This window comes from Phocoena sinus, chromosome 20 (genome assembly GCF_008692025.1).
Source record: "Phocoena sinus isolate mPhoSin1 chromosome 20, mPhoSin1.pri, whole genome shotgun sequence".
In the NCBI taxonomy this organism is placed as follows: domain Eukaryota; kingdom Metazoa; phylum Chordata; class Mammalia; order Artiodactyla; family Phocoenidae; genus Phocoena; species Phocoena sinus.
In genome coordinates this window covers 25,305,379-25,325,357 of record NC_045782.1, presented here as the reverse complement: position 1 = coordinate 25,325,357, position 19,979 = coordinate 25,305,379, and the positions used below count along the sequence as shown (strand labels likewise).

Below are 19,979 nucleotides of genomic sequence, written 5' to 3'. Positions count from 1 at the left end.
ACACACCATTGTAAAGCAATTATACTCCAATAAAGATGTTTAAAAAAACAAACAAAATAAAAAACCAATGAGTATACCTACTTGAAAAATCACCAACAGTATAATATAATGTTTGAAGCATGTATATGATATTGAGATTTTTGTATCATTTATAGAGATGTATAGATTATATATATAATAATTTAATTATTGATTAATATATTATATATAGTACATTGTGAAACAGCCTTGTCATAGGCATCCTCTAAGATAGCTCCCAGTGGTCCTTACCTTCTGGCATGCACACTCTTGTATAGTTGCCTCCTACACTGTACCAGGGTGCTCTCTGTGACCAGTAGCATATGGCAGGAGGTATGTCAATCACTTCTGAGATTGGTTATAAAAGACACTGCAGGTTTTATCTTGGTGTTTCTCTTGCTTTCACTTTTTCTCTTGTCCCTTGCTGTGGGGGAAGCCAGCTGCCATGTTTGTGCAGCCCTATGGCCCTATGGATGGAGAAAGGTCCACTTATGGTGAGGAACTGAAGCCTCACATGTGAGCCTGGAACAAATATTCCAGCCCCATTAAGCTACTCTTCAATTCCCAGACCTGGCTAAGAGCTTGATTGCAACTTTATGAGAAACCCACATCGAGAGAGAGTCAGAATGATCCAGCAAAACCACACCTGGGTTCTTGACCCTCTGCAACTTGGGTAAGAAAATAAATGTTTATTGTTTAAGGCTGCAAAATTTTGGGGTAATTTATTAAGCAGCAATAGAGAATTAATACATGAAATCATGGCCAGTGATCACAGTGAATCTGAAACCTTCAATAGAAAAAAAGAGTTCAATGAAAGCAACATAGCAGTTATGTCTAGTTTGTAATATTAAGTTCATTTTTACTCTCAAACGTAACTCATAATAATTCTGTTAAATTATATAACACACATATAAAATACATGAACTTTTACAGTGGAATCATATCAAAAGACTATTATAAATCTGTAATAGTATATAACTGCAAAGGGAAGATAGGAAGTTGGGTGGTAAAATGGTCAGGTTTATCAGATAATTTCATTACAGCGCTATCAAGATAACTGGCTTTTTGTCATTGAATTTAAGAACGCTGCAATTCTCTCTCTAAAGAGAAAATAAGAATGTTTTCCCTTGAATGCACTGGTATTTATATAGCAAGTGAGTAAGCCCTGCCTATTTGCATATGTGCATACACATATTGGTGTATACACATATAAATATATAGACGTATACGTTTGTCAGTTCTATGAAACACTGGCTCTAGCAATGCCAATATTTTGATTATATTTGTTTACACGAGATAAAATGCTTTCTTCTCTTGTGTCAGAAGGTAAGTAGATGACTACACAGTATTAATGGGTGTGCAATGGACATGTGGGTGGATAGGAATATTCAATGAAGACCGTCTTTGTCTAGGCATTCTTGGGACAGCACTGACAGTTATTCCTTTGCCCGAGGCTTGGCTTCCATCAGATTTAACAATTCAGTTTCCGGGAAGACAGTGACAGGTGTCAATCTCAGATATTGTGTATACATACACAGACCGGCATCTCCTCCAATGTTCTGGAAGAGTGATCTCAGTCACTGTTCTTTTTAAGCAAAGGTGACAGATGCAATGAACTGAGTTCATTACTTGTTATTTCTTGCCTCCAAATTACCATTCACATGGTAAATGAACTACTCCTACCCAAAAGCTAACACAGGCTAGCCAGGCTCAAAAGTTTTGTTGGGGTAGTGAGAGGATGAAAAAATAAAAATCTAAATAGTTCCAAGAAAGACATATAGTGGATGCTTGCTTATGCAGACATTACTTATTTGGCATCCTATCTGAACGCAGCTAAGAGCTGAGAGGAAACCCTCATCAAAATGTTAGGAGGAAGTGAAGAGGCCTAACCTTGGCTGAAAATGTCTACTTTGGGTCGGGTGTTATGATAGGCTCTTTATATACATAAGCTCATTCATTCTGGGCAGGAACTCTATGAAGGGCTAATATTCTTTCCATTCTATATGTAGAAATTAAAGCTCAGAGAGGTTTAGTAAACATGCCAAGGTCATTCAGCTATTGTGTGGAGACACCAGCATTGGAACCTACGTTTCTCCAAATCCAAAGCCCATGCTCTTCTTTTCCTTATACCAGATGGCCTTCATGGAATCAAATCCACCTGCACCAGAACTTATGCACTTGACTCACATATAAACACTTGTAGATGCACACTCCAGGACTATTTACAAGCAATTCAAATTAGTCTGATTATTTGGCATCCTGTCTTCCTCAAATAAACTCCTGGGGAAGATGGTGAAGTGTGTAGAGGATCGAAAAGGAGAATGGAGATGAGGAGATGGCCAGGCATGTTGAGATCGGGGAGAGATGACAGCTGTGTCTCTGTTCTAGCTTATACAGCTTAACATCACCCTGCAGAACTCACTGTATTATGTATAAGATTGATGTTTATAATGATTTTGTTCAGGGGCCTCAGTAGAAGAAGGCAGGAGAGCACACAATACTTGTAAAATAAGACTTCCACTAAGAATAGTTAAACTAAAATAAACGTTGGTGCTTGAATGGGGTTAATGACTAGCAAAAAAGCCAACTCGGGCTTCCCTGGTGGCGCAGTGGTTGAGAGTCCGCCTGCCGATGCAGGGGACACGGGTTCGTGCCCCGGTCCGGGAAGATCCTACATGCCGAGGAGCGGCTGGGCCCGTGAGCCATGGCCACTGAGCCTGCGCGTCCGGAGCCTGTGCTCCGCAACAGGAGAGGCCACAACAGTGAGAGGCCCGCGTAACGCAAAAAAAAAAAAAAAAAAAAAAAAAAAAAAAAAGCCAACTCATGGTAAGCAGTCCATTCCTCCATGAGACAAGATAAAGAAAACACTGGTATATTGTTAGATTTTCTTATCTTTACTGTTTGACCTTTCTAGTCTCCAGGAGATAACTACTTGTGCTTAGAACTAAGTTTCTATTCTGCTATTTAAAAATGAATAAAGTATAGAATTCTAACAAAATCAAGATCAGTTTAAAATATCTTTCTCATCATATGTGAACATGCTACGTTAAAATAAGGAGATGGAGATGGTGCAGCATGGGTGTGTGTTTTGGGGGGATGGCTTTGGACTCAGACAACCCTGGAGCTGTATCTTGACTCTGAAATTTTACTACTGCCTAACCTGGATGAGTTTAGCCTCTTTTCCACAGAGTTTCTCCAACTGTAATGGTGAGACAAGGTTGCCCACCACTGTCCTTTAACAAATCTATCTTACCTCTTTTCTGCTTTCCTTAGGAGTCAAGATTAAGGTCAAGGAAGATAACCCCCTAAAGAGTGTACATTATTTTCTATGACTGGAGTGGATTATACAAATGTGGTGCCGCTTTCCATTCCTTCTACAGGGACTGAGTTAGATCTCAGGGCAGTCAAAGGGCTTGCTACTACTTCTCTTCTCTCTTCTCCTAGGATGCTGTTCTCCCTTATAGTAGGAGCCCAGCCCAAGGCTACTGTTCCAGTCAGCAAAGGACAGTGGCTTAAACCACTGGGTACCAGGCAATGGGACATGCTCACTCTCTGACTCACACTCACGTCTCTTTCTCCCTCCTTTTCCTTGGTAGTTGGTGATGGTGCCCTTATCCTTTCCTTTCCTCACAGGGCACTGGTTAGGCTCTGACACAGCTTTGGGTTAGGATACTGACAGATGGCTAAGGCTAAGCCTTGGTGAAAGAGTTCCCCACAGGGTCCAGACTCATTTACTGACATTTTTCAAAGGCCTCTGACTTCAGAACCTGGGTTTACAATGAATGCTAGTTTGCCTTCCTTTGATGGGGCATTTCTTTTGGGGACCTTCTAGGAGACAGGCATGGCTGAGGGCAGGATGCAGCTCAGCACCATCATAATATTAATAGCATCGCTATTAAGAGCTGAGCGATGCCCACTTTCTACAGTGTTAAGAAGATTAGAGAATACAATGCATAGAAAAATACACCTAACGTATGCCTGGCTGTTGAGCATCACCGCCCCCCCATCCCCACATCTCTCCCCTTATCCATTACAAAGTGAACATAAGAAAGAAACCCAGTGCAAATTTGGATGTGGTTTTTCATTTTCTTGTCACCACTACAGTACAGTGATTCAAATCTCTCAGGAACTAAACATAGTTAATACAGCATATTGAAGTGAAACTTTCCTTCCAGAAGAGTTATGATTTGGGAAGTGAATAGTATGGCGCTAAATGTAATCTGTTCATGGAATTCCTGGGTCGTTTGCTCCAAAAGTCCCTTTCTCCTTCATGTATTATAAAGTACACCTTTGCTTTATTAATTACTTTTTGCTAGAGACCACAAGAAAAAAAAAATCAAGAAAATACTTTGCCAGGTTTACCCCTAGCTTTTCCTTAAATCTTTTCAAAATATGAAGCTTCTGAATTTTCAATGTCTTTAATGGTCATATGATTTTTCCTGTTCTTTTTTCCACCATGATGTTTTCTCCATGTTGTAAATTAATGATGACTATTTTATTAGGTATCTACTGTGTTCAAAATTTTATGCTAGGTGCTTAACATTTAACAACTCTATAAAGTAGGTACAATTCCCCTTATTTTTTGATGAGAAAACTGAGATGAAGAGAGATGGAGGAACCTATGTAAAGTCACAGAGCTTGAGAATCCAAAATGTGGATATTGCTTTGAAAAATACTTGCACATTTGAAAGAACAGCAAGGACACATCTCTCTTTTCCTCCCCAAATGCATACCAAGTATCATTTGCTAAAAAAGGGTCATATAAGGAAGTCTCATGGGATTTTAAGAGGGTGCTGGGAATCCCCCTTGTGTTCTCATAACTCCAACTCTGACATGAAAAGAGCTACTCAGAACATAGTGGAAGTATACCAGATTGCTGTGTCCAGAGTAAAATTAACCAGTCCAGCAGCTAGAAAATGTATTTCTGTTGAGGCTTTCAAAGAGAGGTCTCTATCAGTCTAGTACACTAGAGAGAATCCTGGTATCAGAAGACTTGGGTTCCCTTCTGGCTTGGTGACTTAGTTGGCTGTGGATTTTTTGGCAACTACTCTAGGCTCTTATTTTTTTCATCTATAAATGAAGGATGTTCTGAGACTCCATTGAGATGAGGTTTGTTCATATACTGTCTCATTTATCTCCTCCGCAAAAAAAAAAAAAAAAAAATTGCAGAATGAATGAACTGTGTACACTGCAAAGCATGAAAAAATGTTGATTATTATTACTATTATTGTTAATAAGTTTTGAGACAAAGCAGACTTTTTCATTAGATATTAACTTTGCATAAATATTAATACTTTTAGCCAAAAGTGAATTGAGGCAGCCAACATTTAGGTTCAAATGACAATCCTGTTCCAATTTTTTGATGTCTCCCTTGAAATAATTATTAGTTTTTTTTTTTCTAAATGATATCTGATATTAGCATTTAAATCACATGAAATGAAAATGGTGAAGTTTCACTTCTTGTTACTAATTTTTGTAACCTCCAAGAGGGTTTCTTGGTATTACTGATTATTCTGCAACTTCCAGGTTCTCTCCAGATGTGAAGAAAATTGCTTACTTGGTTGAGATGCTTGTACTTACTTGATGAAGTACTTGATTCCATCTGCTGTGTAAGCTTCCTCCCACCCGTAAGGTAGACCTTGAGTGAAAGGAAACCAAAAATACATTTAATAAGATGATAAAGATAACTTTATTTCCTGGACACAAATTTCCCACAGCTTTACAATTATTTGAGTACATTTCTTGTACAAAATAATTGTCTAGAAAGGAGGAATTAAAACAATTCAGATGAGCTTTCATACTCAGCATTTTAGAACACAATAAATAAGTCTTGAACAGTTAACAATCTGCTTTAGTTGCATTAAATGGATCATGACTTGTCATTTACATGTGGTGAGCATTTTTTTTTTTTTTTCGGTGCGCGGGCCTCTCACTGCTGTGGCCTCTCCCATTGCGGATCACAGGCTCCGGACGCGCAGGCTCAGCGGCCATGGCTCACGGGCCCAGCCGCTCTGCAGCATGCGGGATCCTCCCGAACCGGGGCATGAACCCGCGTCTCCTGCATCGGCAGGCGGACCCCCAACCACTGCGCCACCAGGGAAGCCCGGTGAGCATTTTTGTCAGCAGGATTCAAGCAAAAATTTTTGGTGCAGGTGATGGTTTTTGCCTGGAGGCAGAAGGATGGACAAGATGGCCTCTGCTTGTCTATTTGGGCTCAAAGTTTCTTTAATCGGCTCCCTTTACATTCTTTCACTCAGCTCCACAGGGAATCGACATATGAGTACCAGATCAGCAAGTGGTTTGAAAGTAGCTCTTGGACAAGACAAAATTCCTTACGAAGTCTAAAAGTTTAACAAAATGATTTACGATGGATTGTAGTATTTTATTTTGTTAATTAAGAATTTTGTGCACTAAATGTTAACGGCCAAACAATTTGCTAAACTCAGCTTCCATTTCAGTAATGGGATTGAGAATAATTAGTTAGCTATAAAGAGGTGCAGACTGAAGTAAGCAAGCAATCATTTGGCCATATTTCTATAAATAAGTACATTTTTGTCCTCATCATACCAACAGAACAGGCCCAGGTTGAGGCAGCCCATTCTCTTCTATTCCAATTATGGGTGGTACTCCTTTAGAACACAAGGGTTTCCATCCCTTGGCTCCACCCCTGATTACTGTTAAGCAGAGGTCCCCAACCCCCAGGCCATGGACCAGTATTGGTCTGCGGTTTGTTAGGAACGGGTCACACAGCAGGTGAGCAGCGGGAGAGTGAGCGAAGCTGTGGAATTGTCTTTCAGGAAACCGGTGCCGAAAAGGTTGGGGACTGGACTTTCCTGGTGGCGCAGTGGTTAAAGAATCCTCCTGCCAATGCAGGGGACACGGGTTCGAGCCCTGGTCCGGGAAGATCCCACATGCCGCGCAGCAATGCCTGCTGAACCTGTGCTCTAGAGCTGATGCTCCACAGCCGGTGCTCCACAACAAAAGAAACCACCGCAGTGAGAAGCCCTCGCACCGCAACAAAGAGTAGCCCCCCGCTCTCTGTAACTAGAGAAAAGCCCGCGCGCAGCAACAAAAACCCAATGCAGCCAAAAATAATAAGTAAATAAATAAATTTTAAAAAAAAGGTAGGGGACTGCTGCTGTTAAGGATTGTAATTGACCTTTTGGATCAGTCTTTGGTATTGACTTATCAAGGCTCCTTTGATGAGTATAAGAACATTAACACATCAAAGAACAGACTCCTGGTGCAGGTAGCCTACTTCTTTAGAAAGTAACTGAGCTGTAACAACAAACCATTTCCCCAAGTCTCAGCAAGGGGCAGAGCAAAAATGCAGGGACAGCAACTATGAACAAAATAAAACCTTTCTCTATCATCATTCACTTCATATTCTTTGAGAATAGCTCTAATGATGTTATTTTTATAAGAAAAACAAAACAAGCTTTACTTTATATTTACCTCCAGTCTTTTAACACAGTTGTATAAAATAAGAGCCTGGCCCAGAATTCTGTAACTCCTTCCTTTGTGGATTAACACAGGCCACCTAGGAGTTTCTTTTTTCCCTTAATGAATAAATGTTCCTATTTTAAGCACAAAATAAGCATATCTGGGAACTCAGCATAAGCAAATGACTGGCTTCTTAAAAGCACCTGAAGTGACACTACATATATCTCCGATAGTAACCATGGCCAGCACACGCTCAGCCAGACAGGCCATGATCAACTGCTGCTGCAGTTCACGTAGATTTATCGCCTTTACACTTTCTACACCTTTGTTATAGATCACTTCATTTTTCGCTGACAAGCCCCTCACCTGAAGGGAAGAATCTGATGACTGTACACAAAAACCCTGCTTTTATGACAAAAAGGTTCAGAAATGCCAGGAATGATGATCAATAGGGCAAAGACATGCTAAAAGTAGAAAGTCATTCTAATGTGACTAAGATTTTTGTTTAAATGACTTGTCTCTTCAGTGCAATTATAGCCATATTCCTAATTTATTAATTCACAGGTCTTTTTTTTAATGAGGAGAAAAAAATGTGTATACTTTAAAGACAGTATCTTTTAATCTATAGGATCATTTGAGAATTGAGATTGACATTGGGATACCGCACCCCCATGCCATCAAAATAGAGTTCCTGCCCTGATTATTTTCTTACAATTAGTAAACAAGGATTATAACTTCACAACGGTCTTATTAAAGGTACCAATTCATATCCATATAAGTCAAAATGGTTATTCAATGACTGTAGCCATCAAGATATTCCTGTTTATTGAACAATATTTTAGGATAAATTCTCTTTTCTGAAAAAATAGCATTTCTTTTTAGAAGATGGAGTGGTTTCTTCTTCTTCATGCAGTTAATATAGTCTGTAAGAAACAGACTTGGGGACTAAATTGATAGCGACTATCTTTCAGTGATAGTTCAGTAATAGAAAACACAATCACTGTCCAATTAATTATAAGTTAAAAACCACAATATATTGATACACCGAATAACCTACTTTATAGAAAAAGGGCGCTTTTGATTTCTACAAGCTTATATAACTATGATGGACGCAATTGTCCTTTAGTAAAGATTTTCATCCCTTCACAATAAGTGATTTGGGTATAATTACAACATACTACCTAAATACTTTTCAATAATTGTTATAGTCCCAAGGCATTAAATTTTTTCAACATTCTCCACATCTTTATACTTGCAAATATATAATGCTTCTATCTTTCCTTTTCATCTTTGCTTTAAAACTGTTATGACAACTATTGTTTCTGATTGGAAGTATTTGTTTATGAGCCCTCACATAACATTCTTCCCATCAGAGATCATTTGTTTCAAAGTACTCTTCGTGAGTATTTTGCCAAAGTAGGAGGCTCGTGCATATTCAGCTTAGAACACTGGCTGTCACCTAACACTCCACATATCCAAAACCAAACTCATCACATGTCCATACAAAATAGTTTCCCTTCTATTTTCCCAGTCTATTTACGTAGGAAAGTTCTCTTTGTCATATTTGGCCCTTTCATTAAATATTTATTGATCATTTTTTTAGTGATTATTTTTCTGTGTTTAGCATTTTACCTGGTGTTCAATACATAATGATTAACAAATTAACATGTACCTTGGTCTTATGAAACTTTAAAAAGTAATCGTAAATAAAGACACCATTAAAAGTAGGAATAAGTACTAGGAAAGAAAAGTATTGAATACTATGAAAGAGTAACTCATAGCACAGACAAAGGTTAAACTCCTTAATACATAAATAACTCCTACAAATCAGTAAGAGAAAGGAAATGACAAATAGGAGTCTGTGAAACACGTGGAACATTCAGGACATAAATGCACTTAAACATATGAAAATAGGCTTAATTTCACTCTTAACAAGAGAAATACAAATTAAACTAGTATGAGAGGCTGTGTTCATCATGTTAGCAAAGAGTAAAAAATAGTTTAATAAGACACTGTTGAGGGTATGAAGAGGCAGTCATTCTCATACTCATGGGCGTATACATATGATAACATATGTATGGGGAGAAACTTTTCAAGATCTACCTAAAATTTTAAATGCTAATAACAGCAGTTCACATTAATGGAGTGACCATGTGCTAGACATTGCATTACACATGTACCAACTCTCTTAGGCCTCACAACAATTTTACGAGGTACTATTATTATCCCCATTTTACAAATGAGGAAACAGGCATGGAGAGGTTCCATCACTTGCCCAAGGTTACACAGCTGGCAAGCAGTAGAGCCCAGACTCTTAACCACTATGCTGAACTGGCTCCATGGACCATTTAATCCAGCAATTCTTCCAGGAATTTATCTTATAGATAACCTTTATGTACAAGATTATTAATTGTAAAAGTAAAAGATTGAAAATAATCTAAATAACCACCAATGGGGACTGATTAAAGACTATATATCAGATAACGGGATATTGTCCAGCTGTGAGAAAGAATGAGGAAGTACTTTATGTACAGTGTGGATAAAGGGATGTAGGATGAAGGAAGGATCTCTGAAATTGCTGGAGTTATCCAGGTACAGACGTGGGCAAGAACACTAGGTTGAGTGGACAGCAAGTGCAAAGGCTCTGGGATGGGGAAGAGCTTGGCATGTTTGAGGAACTGAGAAATCATTGTTCCCGGAGAATAGTGAGTGAGTTAGGAGGGGACTGATACAAGAGTGAGCCGGAGAGACAGGCAAATATGACTATGCAGGGTTTTGCAGGCCATGTTAAAATTGTTTGAAAGTTTCTTAACAGGAAAGCTGGAGATATGCTACTGTTTAGGATGAAGAAAGCTGCAAGAGAATGTTGCTCCCACCATATGTGCGGAAAGCTGCACAACCTAAAAAAATTTTTTTAAATTTTGTTTAGTTCCTCAGAGACTGAGTTCCTCACCTGAGCTGACCCTCAGGTGAACTGAATTCCAAAGGGTGACAAGCCCCTCTGAGGGAAGATGGGGCACGTGAACTCTTTCTCTCTTGGCAGAGCACAGGAAGAAGTCTTGCCATAAAAGTGGGTAGGAAGAAAATATCTAAAACTGTAATAAATTTGTAAAGCCTGCTTATGGGCTAGCATGATAGTTTGGTGTCCCCGGGAGCCTTAGACACAAGGAGAGCCTGCTCTCCCTGAACAGCCCTTTGCTCATGAGAAAGACAAGGGGTAGGCAGGAGACCTGAGAGAGCCCCTGGGTAGTGTGGGCACATGCAGGACCTGCAAAGGTTCGAGGGTGGAGCAGAAGTATCATCCATGACCTGGACCCTCCTCTGATATGAAGTAATAGCCGGCTGCAGTTCGGGGAGGAACAAGGGACACTCCCACATGTGGACAGGAATCTGAGTGACAGAAGGCAAGTCATCTGTTCCTGGGGGAGGGGCAAGAAACTGTCACACCCACAGTCTCTCCCAGACTCCACGAAAACCTCATTTGTCCTGGTGGGGTGAGGTGGGTAGAAAACCTGATGTCTTCACCCCGCACTGACACTAAGTCATGGAGGGGTGAAGGCAGGAAACCTTTCAAATCCAGAATCCTGCACTGATGTGACGCAGAGTTTGTCTTCCACAAGGAGCGGGGCAGGAAACCCACTTGAGCACTTAGTAGGAGGTAGGGTTGTTTGTCACTAAGGAGGGACAGGAAGGCTGGGAAAGTCCTACCCCTGAGACTTGGGCATGGGGCCTGTCTGAAACCCAGAGACCAGAGTAGGAAAGCCGAGAGTCTCTCCATACCCCCTCATTCCCCACATGCACCACTCACCTGACACTGAGCTGCCTACTCTGGGAGAGGGCAAGAGAGCAGACAGTAAATGTCCACTGTGATGCAGGTGTGTGGAGCCTGCTGCCTGCTGAGGATGGGGCAGGCATACTGAGAACCCCTACCCCCAGCACCCCAGACCTCACATGAGCACAAGAGAACAGCAGACAAGCACTAGAGGAATTTGAAGTCGGTGGTAAACTCAATAGAACCCTAGAAACAAAATGCAAATCCAGCTTGCCTACAAATGAGAGTGAATAACCACCCTCCCCCGCAAACGCACACTAAAGGCCTGACGGAGAAGAGACAGACCCATTTCAGGGTTTAAATAACATTTACCCCAGTCTCTACAGTTCTGTACCTCCAAATACTGACAATCACAATTATGAGACACAGAAAAGCAAGAGAAAAAGATCCATTGCCAAAAGATAAAACCACCAACAGAACCAGATCCAGAGAAAATATTGAGCTTTAAAATAATTATAATTACACATTAAGAGATCTAGTGGAATCTAGTGAACTATGGTTGTGTGACTGCAGTGATGCTCGTTACTTGGGTATATCACGCAGAAGGTAATGACTGAGCTTGTTGAGGCCCAGAGTCTTGTTAAACAGCGGGAGGGAAGGAGAGAGTGCCAAGTGAGCTGAGGGAATGTGTAAGAGTGATTGGAATAATGGACCCCAGACTTTAAGCTGAATAAGAAGACAAGTAAAAATAACAGTGGAGGCTGAAGGATAGAGAAAATAGGAGATCTTATTGAGGAAAATAAACTATGTAGTGAGCTGGAAAGGTGGGAGGTTTGAGAGGGAGAGTCAGGAGTCTGAACCACTGTCTGTGGTGCCAAGGTTTGTGGTGGAATTGGAAGACCATGGTAAAGTGGGAAAAAATGGGCATTGGACAAAAAGAACTGAAAAGTAAAGGTGGTGGACTCACATGGATGATAGCAGGAGCTGGGATGGGGAGAAACACTGGAGAATGAGAATTCCAAGAACACAATAGAGAAAGACAACACCATCAGTCTCAGAGGGCTCAAATAACCAAATTTATCTGAAAAACATTTTCTAGTGTAGTTGTTATGAAAACTCAAACACATTTAACTTTTAGCATCTGATATCTTGAGAAAAAGAGAAAAGAGAGGGAAAGAGCTTGGGCGGAAGGGTGGCTATGAGAAAGAAAGAAAGAAAGAGAGAATCTAACTCACAATTAATAAAGCTTCACTAAAGAATATGATATATATCACAGTGAAATTTTTTGCAGTCACAAAATCTGAATCTATATGTAATGTTCCTCAATTATAATTGAAAAACTATGGGAAAGTAATAATCTTGTGGAGTCTATATGATAGTGATAATAGCAGTCAGCCTAGCTTACAGGGTTACCGTGAGACTCTTATTAGAGAATATATAACTATATGATATATATACAAAAGGAGACAATTATTATTCAGAGTAAGGAAAATAACAGCTCCTTCCTTCTCCTTCGTTTATGGTTCTAGAGAAATTTGGATGCTTAATATAGGAAAGGTGTTTAAATTATCTACAGGGGAAATCTCCATTAATATACTGGGATATTTTTTAGAATCCTCTCCCAGTACAGGAAATTATATAGTCTCTATTTCACTCATGATAACACCTAATAAAAGAATAACAGAAACCAGTGGGACACTCTGACCCTCAATGAGTGGTATGATGATAAATGCGTAACAACCAGCTCTTGGGGGCAGGAGGAGCCCTAATTTGTAGCATTTGCTGATTTCCGTGGTGTAAATACTCCTACCATAACTGATTTCAAGCTACTTATGTGACATCAATGACTACAGAGTTGGGAAGAAATATGTAGTAGTAAGCCATGATATAGTATTCCTAGATATGAGACATAAATAATCTCAATGACAAAGATAAGGAAAATAATTAGGAAGTGGTAAGTTTTGAGTATTTATTCCTCTTTTAAATGTTTAAACTGAAAATTTAATACAATTTTTAATTTTTAATAATGATTATGTTTCACAATTAGCTCACAGAATTCTTGTAAGCCAGTACTAGCCAGGTCCGGTATAACCACCATGGAACCTATATCTTACCTCCCTGGTCCTAATAGAAAGTTCAAAAATCAAAGGATACAAATATCGTTTTATCCAAAAGATGATAACATGAAACCGGTATCAGTCTAAAATGATGTGAGAATTACTGTCCTAATCATAAACTATGTGTTTATCAAATGTTTACACAGAGATTTCTATATGCCTGGCATTTTTCTAGGTATTTACAAAATATTAACTCATTTTATCCTAACAATCATTTGAGATAGGTGTTATTATTAACCTCATCTTACAGAGAAGAGACTGAGGGATAAAGAGGTTTAAGTAACTTGCCCATTGTCACACTAAAAAATGGTGCAGCCACAATTTGAACCCAAGCAATCTGGTGCTACAGCCTATGCTTTTAACTATTGTCATGCTGCTTCCATTTCCCTAATTCCTGTTAGCATTGCCAACAATCAATATTTTTAAATGGTCCAAAAGTAGAAAAGAACTCTCAACATTTCAAATTCTGCATTATTACCTAGAGAAATGCTCTTTTGAAAGAAACTGAAATAATGTTTACGCTTAAACACAAAGCAGTCTATTTTAGAGACATTTTAATGTTAGAGTTACGACTGTACAAGTTAATTTGTAGGTATGAACTGCAGTGCCAATTTTTAAAGAACTACTAGCTAATTGTCCTATGAAAGATGAACCTATTATACTGAGAGATGGTTGTAACCTGTAAATAACCAAATAATGCAGTATTTTAAGTATAAAAACTTTCTAAGGACATAATTTATTAAAAACCTATATAGATTTTGTGAATTGTGCTTTAAACTTTCCTTAAAATTAGACTTGCATAAACTCTATATTAACAGACAATTTAGGATCTGTGATCTGATTTTTTATACACGGTTACATACATCATCATTTGAACAAACAAACAAAAAATCAAATGACTATATAATGTAGGAAGATTTTATGTTTTTATATCAGTATGTCTTAAATTTAGGAGTTCAAATGTTAACATAATTAGATGTAAGTCCTTTCTAATTAGAGGTCATTCACTGAGCAGGTTAAAAGCTGTAATATATTAAAGAACAACATGGTAAAAATATCCCTAGAGGTTATTTGGTGGTTCATAATCCTCTTTATCTTGTCACTCTTTTTGGGCAAATACTACACTAATACCCAGTTAGGAGGAGGGAAAAAGCTAACATTTACTTTCTACATTTCTTTTCCCAACAGATGCAGGATTTTTACAGCTGAAATTTTACAGTATTTTACAGTTAAAATCATGGGGTGATTTCCTTGAACTCTGATATGCAGACATTCGAGAAGCCAGCTGAAATGCTCTTTTTTAGGCAGCTAGCTTTCAATCCCGTGACCCAGACTGAAGGTGAGAATGCAGAATTTCACTGGGTGTTGTCTCTGGGCATTCAGACGATGCTGGGGGAATGATCTGGTTAGGTTTGTTTGGCTTAAAATCAATAACCTACAACAAACTTCATTTTGTGCACTAATAAAACAGCATCAAACCTGTTGAAGCTTTCTTCACTAGAGTATGAGATCTCCCTCTGCATAATCAGCCTAAAGAGGTCACGTGTGTGTGTGTGTGTGTGTGTGTGTGTGTGTTCCTAATTCCCTTTAGTGTACAAAGATAAACAGGATTTCTTTAAAGCACCGCTATTGTTACAATAATAAAGATATTAAGAGGTCAGTGGCTGCTGAACGTGAATTAATCCATGTATTAGAAGGGAAAAAAATGAACTGCCATCCTTTTTCTTCTCCACTCAGCAAGACTGATTTTAGAAATTAGAAGTGGCAAAGTTGCTGTCAAGCAAGCTTGATTTCCTCTGGTTAAGAGTACCAGCAATATGTTGGGTAGTCCAAAATGGATACTACTATTTGCCTGCAACTAACAGTTGACTGAGAGTTACAGGTAGACAGACAGACTTGAATTAGGAAAATAGGAACAGAAGAAGGGAGAGAGAGATAATACATAAAAGGGATTATGGCATCGTAAATTTAGGCACAGTAAACCTGGGCAGAAAAAGTGAGCTTGGAGATGGTGGACTCAAATCTCTAGATCCCACCTCTCAATCTGATTTGGAATCTCATCCAAGCTATCCCTAGTCCAGCTGGTCAAAATCTCCCTCACGCTTGTCCAGCATGGTAACCTCTTGAACATTCTCAGCAGTGCTTCTGTCTCCTTATACCTAGCTAGGCTCTGGATCTGTCAGAAACTTTACTCGACACTTTTTCTCCTCACATTTGTTGAGTGACTACTATCTGAGGCCTGGTAGAGTGGTGACCAGATTCAGAACAGCGCCTCACACATACATCCTGGGCACCCAAGAAATATTTGTTGACCCACTGAAGAAATCTGATTCCCATGAGGCCTGATGGTTCAGTGAATCCTGTGCATATTTGAAATTTTACTGTTGTTATAAGGTCTTTGTACTCACCAGGGGAACTTTCTTACAAATATTTGCACAACTGTTACTTGTGGATTTTGACAACAAGATAGTGGAGGACCAACAGACATGCAATTTTAGAAACACTATCACAGAGCAGATGAAATTAGGTCAAGATCATTTATGTTCCCACCCTAAGGACAAATAATGCAACTCTAAGCATCACTAGTCCCTAGTCATGTAGCATTTTGCTTTTAACATCCTTCTCTTTAGATTTTTAAAAAATGTGATTATCTGAAAATCTATTAAGGATTTCACATTACTTTCAGATAACATTTGAAAAAAATCATAAAAACAAGAACTTTGCCTTTAAAAAGATTTGCCTTTAAAAAGATTTGTTTAAATTTTTATTAAATGCGTTTTTAAAAATATGCAAAGTAAAGCAATAAAAACACATTAGTAGAGCGGGTAAAATTTTGAAACAACAGCCTTCATGCAGTCAGATAAACTCAATACTGATTAAAGAGTTATAAACTCTAATAAAAGATAAAAGATCTTTGCTTTTTTTCCTCTTCAAAGAATATTACTGCTCACAGAAGAGTTGATTACCACTTAAAAAAATCAAAAATCCATAGTGTGGCATTTAAAATCCTTTCAAAACACATTTCTTACAGAAAGACACGTACTGGAATGTGCACAGAAACTTTACTCATAACAGCCCCAGATGAAAGCAATTCAAATAACCATCAGTTGGTGACTGGATAAATAAATTGTGGAATATCAATCAATGAAATACTGCTGAACATCGATACAATTGCACACAACACCAAGGATGAATCTCAAAAGCAGTATACTAAGTGTAAGGTGTTACATACTTGGAGTCTATTTATATGAAATTAGAAAAGGCAAAACTATAGGGACAGAAAGCAGGTCAGTGGCTGCCTGGGACCAGGGGTGATGCAGGGGACTGATTACACAGGGGCACATGAGAAAGTTTTGGAGTAATGGAAATGTTCTGTAATACAATTATGGTGGTATTACACAACTGTATATATTTGGCAAAACTCAGTCAATTGTACACATTTTATTATATGTAAATTATTCCTTTTAATTTAAAATTTTAAAAAGCAGAGGGAAATCTCTCTGGGCAGCAGTATAAAAAACCTCATTTAAAAAAAAGACTTTAAAATACAGCTTCAATCTTTTTTTTTTCATTTTCATGTCCTATTAATCCCACCTAGTGTCTAGCCTCCTAGAATTATTGACTTCTTTCCTTCTGTGGTTTTTTAGATACTGTTTTTTCTACCTGGAATGCTCATCACTGTGGGATATATTCACACAAAAACCACTTTTGAATGAACTTCAAAGACAATAGTCATGTACCACAGTCTATTTGTCAGGCTATAGGCAGTTCTCTAATTTAGGGACTTCTTCAGTTGTTCCCAACTATCTAGAAATTTTTCTTTAATGTACAATTTACATACAATAAAATGCACAAATCTTAAGTGTACATTCACTGAATTTTGACAAATGTATAATCTAAAACTCCATCAAGATATAGAACATTGCCATCAACCCAGAAAGATACCTTTCCAGTTGATTCCTACCACCATTCCCCAGGATACCATTGTTCTAATTTTTTAAAATATTATGTTTTTTACTTTTAGAAATTCCATTTACTTTAAAACAGGATTTCTGTTTCTCTGCTTAGATATCCTATCTTTGCATTCATTGTGAATATATTTTCCTCTACTTCACTTCACATAGTTGTAACAAGTACTTTCAAGCCCTTGTTCCAACATCTGGATCTTTTGGGAGTTGGTCTCAGCTCATTGTCTTTTCGCTTAAGAATGGTTACATTTTCCTGTTTCTTTTTACACTGGTAATATTGTTTTATATTCTGGAAAGTATGAATGTTACACTGCAGAAACTGAATTCTGTTATTACTCTGAGGAGTGTTGATATTTTTGATTTTGCAGGAAATTTACTTGGTCGGACTCACGCTATAGGATATATCTATCTCTTGGGCACAGGCTCAAATCTCAGTTCAGTTTTTTTTTACCCCCTTGGCTGGGCTCTTACAATCTTCCCTGAGCTTGGGGTCAGGCAGAGAGTTGGGTGGAGTTTATATACAGAATTTGAGGGCCCTGTATCTGGCTGTCTGCTCTCTAGGCTTTCCTCCCTCACTTTCTGGCAGTGGTGGTTGCCTCAAACTTCATCTTCTAGTTCCACACGTCATAGAGATTTCAGGTTATCAGAGTCTTACTGTCCCATGGGTCCTGTTAGGTCTTGGAGTAGGGTGAGGCAAGCAAGGTGTCCATGGTGCAAAATTTACGAAGGGACTCATCCTCAGGCTCATGCAAGTGCAGCGTCAGCACACAAGAGTGATTGCCTCCTTAAGAAGGCCTTGCTTGCCTCACGCTAGTCCCAACCCTGGGTGCTGCCCTCAATCTGAAAGTGGAACAAACAAGAAACTTATGCCATGTTTGTTCCTTCTTCCAAGTTTTGACTATTGTCCAGAACCTGCCTGATTTTATTTACTCTTCAGAGCCTTCAGGTGGTTGTTTTTCTATTTTGCCCAGGGTTTATAACTGAGTTTTTTTTTTTTTTTTGAGAGTTGTTTTATTTGGCAGGAACTTTTAGGATGCTGCAAGCAGTATCTCAAGTAACCCTGAGGGAACTGCTCTGAGAGGAAATGGGGGAAAACTATATAGAAGTTTTGCAACAAAGAGCAGGTAGTCAGGAACATCAAAAGATTATTGTTGATTAAAGAAAACCAGTTATCCCAAGTTAAGGAATTTAGCACTTTTCTGTGTATAGGGAGATGCAAGAGTCTGGGCTCACTGGAATCATTCCTTTGATATGCACCTCAGCTATCTGGGGCCAGTATCCTGTGTTTTCACATCCTGAGTTTCCTCAGGGCTCACCTTGGGGAGTGGCTGCAGTCTGATGGCTGCTAGATGGCAGGTATTCTTCCTGAGTTCCCTCAGGGCTCACCAGCTCACCATAGGCTGTGGCTGCAATCTCTGATGACTGTGACATCCTTTGTTTACTGATATGGCAGCCAGTATATAATTGAGTTATGAGGGATGGTTAGTCTGTCAGGAGATTATTTGGTCATACTGGAAGTGGAACTCTCAGAATCAAAGAATTTTTGAGTGGAAAGAGATCTTAGAAATTCTCTATTGGATTGTCTTACGTTAGAAATTGGAGACTGACACCAAAAAAGGTTAAAAACCTTTGTTATAGAGTCAATTATAGGGAAGGAAAGTAATGTAACTTCTAATCTAGTGATCGTCCTCTATGCCACTCTGTAATAATGCTGAAAGAGCAACTTCTGTGCAGAGCGTAAACTGTTGCACTCAGACCTCTTTCAAATGTAAACAGTGTATAATTCTCAAATATTAATTACTGCCTACTTAACAGTTTGCTATTGTTATGGACTGAATGTTTGTGTTCCCACAAAATTCATATGCTGAAACCCGAACCCCCAGTGTGGCTGTAGTTTGATCTGATAGAATTACTGTCTTATAAGAAGAGATTCTGACCCCTCTCTCCATCGCTGTATGCGCACAAAGAGGAGATCATGTGAGCTAACAGAGAGACGGTGGCTGCCTACAAGCCAAAAGAAGAGGCCTCAGAATAAAACTTACCTTGCTGGTACCTTGATATTGGACTTTCCAGCCTCCAGGACTGTGAGAAATAAGTTTCTGTTATTTAATTCACTCAGTCTGTGGTATTTTGTCATGGCAGCCCAAGCTGGCTAATACAGCTACATAAATGGACCCAAATTTTGCACACTGGTAAATCAGCTTACTTGACAGCATTACTTTAGATTGACCACACAGAGATAAATTCATACTCTTCTTTAAAAGAGCTTGAACTCATTTAAAAATAAAATCTGCCAATCAGTACAATAAAAATAAATTTCTTTTGAGTGCTAAACACATCACCTTAGGTAAATCTGCTTTGAAGTGGGAGGGCAAAAAGTGTTTCTAAAATGATTTATCCTATTGTTTTTCCTACCTTATTTTTAAATGCATACATTTTAAATATATATATATATATATATATGGCTATTAATATATATCAGAGTCTATTCTGCAAATGCCTTATAGACTCATACCTTCCAAAACAGCATGTAAATAGGCACTGTGTACAAGTAAGGCCCAAACACATACCCCTTAGTTGCATCTTTCCATCTAGCAGCACTTAGTAAAGATCATCGGTACCATAAGAAGTTAAGAACTAGGAGAGTTATCTCTCATTTGA

At 38.7% G+C, this 19,979-nt stretch overlaps 1 protein-coding gene across 3 annotated transcripts in view; it reads right to left on the bottom strand.

Moving 5' to 3' along the window:
- STXBP4 (syntaxin binding protein 4) overlaps positions 1–19,979 on the bottom strand; it is a 182,059-nt gene that overhangs the window by 18,274 nt on the left and 143,806 nt on the right. For all 3 annotated transcript variants that reach the window (XM_032616290.1, XM_032616288.1, XM_032616289.1), the window contains one exon: positions 5,599–5,656. In XM_032616290.1, the coding sequence (XP_032472181.1) occupies positions 5,599–5,656 (58 nt within the window). The remainder of the gene's footprint in view (positions 1–5,598; positions 5,657–19,979) is intronic.